General features: G+C 45.6%; 1 protein-coding gene across 1 annotated transcript; it reads right to left on the reverse strand.

Annotated features, from left to right (window-relative positions):
- Positions 1-441: 441 nt before the first annotated feature.
- On the reverse strand, positions 442-5,041 carry MUC21 (mucin 21, cell surface associated). Its single transcript, XM_012101003.5, has 3 exons — positions 4,733-5,041; positions 1,224-2,362; positions 442-852 (listed from the first exon to the last, which is right to left on the reverse strand). The coding sequence occupies exons 1-3, from the start codon at positions 4,794-4,796 to the stop codon at positions 664-666; spliced, it is 1,392 nt and encodes a 463-aa protein (XP_011956393.2). The 5' UTR covers positions 4,797-5,041; the 3' UTR covers positions 442-663.
- Positions 5,042-6,000: the final 959 nt, after the last annotated feature.

Here is a 6,000-nt window from a genome sequence, read left to right on the forward strand (position 1 = left end):
AAGTATCAACTAGCACCTTTACTTTGACAAGTAACCCAAGTCAGGAGCAAATGTAAATGGCCTGGATACTGCGACTTTGAGTGACACCGCCCTGCCAACAGGAAACCACTACCTTTCACGCTCTGGGTTCTGCATGTGCTATAATGCAATCTCTATGAACCGCAGGCCTAATCCCATGAGCCTGTAGGATCCTGGCAGCTGCCCTCCTTTCTCATCTCTCCCAATTCAGTTCTGTCAGTCTGGGAGTCTTGGGACATAGGGTTCCTGCTTGGGGAAAAAAGGATTAGAAAAAGGGGACAGATATGAATGAGGTGTCCAAATTTTACCGTGGAGATTCTGAATGCCAAACGGATTCCGGCATGGGGTTCTCTCATACAACCAGGAGATTCAACTCAGCGCGGCGGATACCCACTCGTGTGCACACATAAGTTCTCTCTGTGATTTAATTTCATGTGTTTATTTCTTAGCTTAAAGACCAACAGAGTCTCTTCCGAACATCTGGTAAAAGCAAGAGAGAAAGAGGAAGTGTCTTCCTCAAGTCTGCAGGGACCCAAATGAAGATGAGAGGGGGCTCCTGGGGACGAATGAACGGACACTCAGATCTCTGGTCCCCTGGGCTGGCTTTCTCTCTGAGGAATGTGGCTCCATGGCTTCAGCAGCCTCTCAGAACCCACTGTGACTTTCGTTCATCTCCATGGTTACTGAGGATATGGGTCTGTTCCAGGACCTGGCAGGGCTCCGCCTAGGCCTGTGATGGGCTCCGTGATTCCCTCCAGGGCCCCGGCCGAGGTTGGGGCCATGGGGGCGGTAGACAGCTGTGTCAAGGACATTTCTCAGGGACAGGGAGTTTCTCTAGAAAAAGAAGGCAGAATCCTTTCAGAATTGGGTCCCCACCCCCAGCAAGCTTTCACCAGGGACTCTTGCTGGAATCTTCTTCCCCTTTAAACCATCTCCCTCAAATGGTAGTTCTTTCACCAGTCTTTACAGTCTTTATTTCTTCTTTTGCGCTCCTTTCCCCCTCCTTCCCCACAAGTCAATAGTTTCCTCTGCACGTTGATTGGTTCCTCTGTTTCTAACTTGCTGTTTCTCTTTAGAACCTTTCTCCTAATCTTTCTTTCCTCCCTACTCACCCCTAACTTGATGGTCCTACTACTCACACTTCATTTCCTTATGTTCCTGCTACTCCTTCCCCCCAGGCACTTTCCTACGTATTAGGCACTCACCACGCAGAAGAAGAGCCCAGCAAAGAATCCCACGACCACTACAACTGAGACCAGAGTGATGAGGAAGATTTCCCACGGCTTCAGGGACCCACTGGGCTTCACTTCCTCCGCTGGAGTTCCAGCACTTGTGCTACTTTTGCCAGGAGTTGTTTGTGTTCCAGTTGGAAAAGAGGTATCAGAGCCTCCCGTGGTTGCACTGGATCCAGTTTTGGAGGCCGTGCTGGTCCCACTGGAGGCTGTGCTGGACCCAGTATCAGAGGTTGTGCTGGACCCTCCAGAGGTCCCACTGGATCCAGTATCAGAGGTAGTGCTGGCCCCTCCAGAGGTCATGCTGGATCCAGTACTAGAGGTTGTGCTGGACCCTCCAGAGGTCATGCTGGATCCAGTATTAGAGGTCGTGCTGGACCCTCCAGAGGTCACATTGGATCCAGTACTAGAGGTTGTGCTGGACCCTCCAGAGGTCATGCTGGATCCAGTGTCAGAGGTTGTGCTGGCCCCTCCAGAGGTCACACTGGATCCAGTGTCAGAGGTTGTGCTGGCCCCTCCAGAGGTCACACTGGATCCAGTGTCAGAGGTTGTGCTGGCCCCTCCAGAGGTCACACTGGATCCAGTGTCAGAGGTTGTGCTGGCCCCTCCAGAGGTCACACTGGATCCAGTGTCAGAGGTTGTGCTGGCCCCTCCAGAGGTCACACTGGATCCAGTGTCAGAGGTTGTGCTGGCCCCTCCAGAAGTCATGCTGGATCTAGTACTGGAGGTTGTGCTGGCCCCTCCAGAGGTCACGCTAGATCCAGTATCAGAGGTTGTGCTGGACCCTCCAGAAGTTGTGCTGGATCCAGTACTGGAGGTTGTGCTGGACCCTCCAGAGGTCACACTGGATCCAGTGTCAGAGGTTGTGCTGGATCCTTCAGAGGTCATGGTGGGTCCAGTACTGGAGGTTGTGCTGGATCCACTGGAGGTCTCTTGGGATCCAGCATTAGTGGCTGTGGTAGGACTACCATGGGTCGTGCTGGGTGCAGTGTTCGCGGCTATACTAGTCTCACTGGAGGTTGCACTGGATCCAGTGGTGGCTGTAGTGGGTTCACTGGAAGTTGGGCTGGATTCATTGTTGACAGTTGTACTAGTATCACTGGAGGTTACGCCTAATGATAATTATAAATGATGATATATATTGAGCATATATACTTTCTGCTCAATGCCTGGTTAAATTCATTACCTGGATAATTCTATTTAATGTTTCACTACAGCCCAATGAAATAGATATTATTATTATCAACAGCTAAGATGAAAAAATTGAAGCTTATAAATGTTGACATTTGCCCAAGTTTACACAGCTAGTAAATAGTAGAACAGGAATTTGAACCCAGGCTATTGAATCTGCATTTTTAACCACCAAGCTAAGTCATCCTCCACATCCACCTCTAAAACCAGAGTTACATGACCTAATTTCACCGAGAATGAGCTTATTCCATCAACTGCTGTACAATATTTAACACAGATAAAAAGTATTATAAAGGAATTGTAGAACCTAGGTGAAATGTATACATTGGCTAATTCATTTTTAAATCGGTATAGCTTCTTTCTTGAAAAATATTTCTGAGTGTTATTCAGAAACCATCTATATCAGAATTATCTGGGAAGCTTGTTAAAAATAAAGATTTCTAGGCAAACCACTCCAGACTAAATGAATCAGAATCTGAGATAAGACTAGGTATCTGAGTGATTATATATGTATTTAAGTTCCAGGAGCTCCTGAGCACAAGGCAAAGATCGGAAAAGAACAAGTTATATGTAGCTGAAATATAAAAGATCTCCCAGGATTAAGGTCTGCAAATCAAAATCTACAGGTACAGGGAAGCATTTCCACCTTCCTGAAGGCTCAGGTGGAGTTAAGTTTGTGCCTGTTTTTTGCCTCTCATTACCTTGAAGGACAAAGATACTCAGGCTCCCCACATAAAATTTATCTCATTTCTGGTTCATTTTACTACTAACTTGGACCTGAGTGCCTATCACCTCACCCCACACAGGTATATTTTTCCCTCAGGCTTATTTGAACTAACATAGGATTAGAAAGAAAGAAAGAAAGTGCTAAGTCATGTCTGACTCTTGGGATCCCATGAACTGTAACCTGCCAGGCTCCTCTGTCCATGGGATTCTCCAGCAAGCATACTGAAGTGGGTTGCCATTTCCTTCTCCAGGGGAACTTCCAACCCAGGAATTGAACCCAGATCTCCTGCATTGTAGGTAGATGCTTTATGTACTGAGCTATATAATATACGACTAGAATTTAGCTCTATTTGGGGAAAGCCCTGCTCCCCGCTGAAGTCTGCAATAGAGTACAAATTGGAGTTAAGATCAGAATCATGAGCAAAACTAAATAAGAAACTGAGATGAGGACTTCTTTGTGGTCCAGTGGTTAAGAGTGTGCCTGCCAATGCAGGGGCACAGGTTCAATCCCTGGTCTGGAAAGATTCCAGGTGCCACAGGGTAACTAAGTCCATGTACCGCAACTACTGAAGCCTGTGTACTCCAGAGCCCTCAAGCCGCAACAAGAGAAGCTACCACAGTGAGAATCCTGAGCACAGCAACCAGAGAGTAGCCCTCACTTGCTGTAACTAGAGAAAGCCCTCTCACAGCACAGAAGACCCAGCACAGCCAAAAACATATACATACATAAGGTATAATTTTAAAAAAGAAACTGAGCTAAACAAGAGTAGGGGTGATATGTAAAAGAGGAAATGGATTTGATCTGAGAAGTTTTGAAGAACAGACTAGGTGCATCAAAATTCTATGAGGGCTCATTCTGATACAAAATGATGAATTCTCAGGGAGTTCCCTGGTGTCTAGCGGTTAGGATTCGGCACTTTCACTGCCAAATGGCTCAGGTTCATTCCCTGTTAGGGGAACTGAGATCCTGCAAGCCATGTGGCACAGCCAAAATAAAAATTAAAGGATTCTCTAAGAAGTCATGCTTCCTAGCTGCACAATAGAAGATGGCCCAAGGGGTGTTTAATAGAGTGTCAGAAGTACGGAACAGAGTGGGGGTTAGTTTCGACTCTTAAATCCTTTTCTCCTTGGTCTGAGGCTGACTTACACTGATTGGGAATCAGGGTTAAGGACAGGAGGAAAATTAAGACTATAGAATATAGAAGAGGGATATTTTTAAATAAGTCAATTGTTCTTGTTATTAATATTTGACCCTCTAGCCATATCTCATGGATTATTGCCATTTTATAGATGCATAAACTGAGGCACAGAGCAGCTAACTAACCTAAAGTGCATAGGTAACAGATGGAGCCATGATTCAAACATTGACAACTAGACACCAAGGCCACAGTTCTAAGCACTGTGCTTGACTGCCTCCTGGGTGATACCTTATTAGACTGAAGTGATTGGAGTGAAATGACCCTCAGTCTATGGAGGAAAACCAGAGCTGTTCCTAGTGGTGATCATCATCTCCCACCATCTCTCAAAAGTTCACAGATCACCCACCTTCAAAGAAAAGCACTCACCATGTTGTAATAGTAGGAGATGCAACAGTAAGCAATACTTAAGGCGAATGTTTCTTTTCTGCATCTTGATCTTCCTCTTCGTGGCTGGTAAACAAGGTGCTTGGATCCCAGATGTGGCCAAGACCTAGAAGACAAAGAACAGTATCTTGAGAAAGGAGAGTTCAAGGTGAAGAGATAAAGGCTGGAGCTTCCAAGAGCTTAGGTCTCCTAAGTATATGTTCTTGGAAAGAATCTTGAGCTTGAGTGGTGGGAGATGAGATGCCTGGGCTACTTAAGCTTTCTTCACACGATGTTGTTGCCTCTTTCTTTATCATGGATAAGCTGCAGGGGCCTTTATAGCTTCATATAAGTTGGGGAGGAGTTGGGAAATTGACCTGTTTTTCAAGCAACTATGAGCAAGTAACAAAACAATACTGAGTCTGGGAAGGAATAGGCTGGGGGTCAAGAGGAAGGTGAGAAAGGAGAATGATGTGATCACACTAGGCAGGGCATTGGGCTGGGTTTGAGCAGGAAGTAGGATTGGATAAGGAGATCAAGATTGTCAGAGTGGAAGGGACCCACCCTTGAGGCAAAAATGGGGTCAGAAACCTGTTCCAGTTCACGACTTTGTTTCCTAGTCATGAAGTGCTGTGTGTTTGCTTTTAGCATGAAAGAAACTCTAACAGACTGAGCTGAGGGGGCAGGACCCCACATCTCCGAATCAAAAAAACATGAGACTTCAAAGAGAGTAGTAACTAGGGATCTGGGCTCCTGGGATACAGGCAGAAGACAGATGGTACATTGCTGAGTATGCAGTAGGCACTCAACAATACACAATGACTGAACAGGGAAAGAGAGACCCATGGGCAATGTAGTTATCTTTGGGGTCTCTGAGGCATGGGGGATGAGGGTGGGAGAGAGTGTTGAATACGCAGGAACAAACTACTTGTCATATTCATAGCAGGTGAAGGGGTGATATAGGCCCTCCCTTTTAAAAATTTTATTGAACTATAGCTGATTACAATGTTGTATTAATTTCTGCTGTAAAGTGATTCAGTTACACAGATATATAGATTCTTTTTCATACTCTTTTCCTCTATGATTTAATATAGTTTCTTGGGCTATACAGTAAGACCTTGTTCTTTATCCTATGTATAATAGTCTCTATCTGCTAATCCCAAACTCCCAATCTTTCCCTCCCTACCCTCAAGGGCCACCTTTTGATTCTCAACCATAGAGGTTCCCTTCTTGTTTGTCTTCAGAGTAATTCATAGGAGCTTTTCCTCCCT

Source organism: Ovis aries, chromosome 20 (assembly GCF_016772045.2).
Source record: "Ovis aries strain OAR_USU_Benz2616 breed Rambouillet chromosome 20, ARS-UI_Ramb_v3.0, whole genome shotgun sequence".
In the NCBI taxonomy this organism is placed as follows: Eukaryota; Metazoa; Chordata; class Mammalia; order Artiodactyla; family Bovidae; genus Ovis; species Ovis aries.

Coding starts and splice junctions, on each gene's coding strand:
- MUC21 (XM_012101003.5), bottom strand. CDS start 4,796: ATGCAGAAAAGAAACATTCGCCTTAAGTATTGCTTACTGTTGCATCTC. Junction 2,363..4,732: donor TCTCCTACTATTACAACATG/GTGAGTGCTTTT, acceptor AATTATCATTAG/GCGTAACCTCCAGTGATACT. Junction 853..1,223: donor CTGGGCTCTTCTTCTGCGTG/GTGAGTGCCTAA, acceptor TTCTTTTTCTAG/AGAAACTCCCTGTCCCTGAG.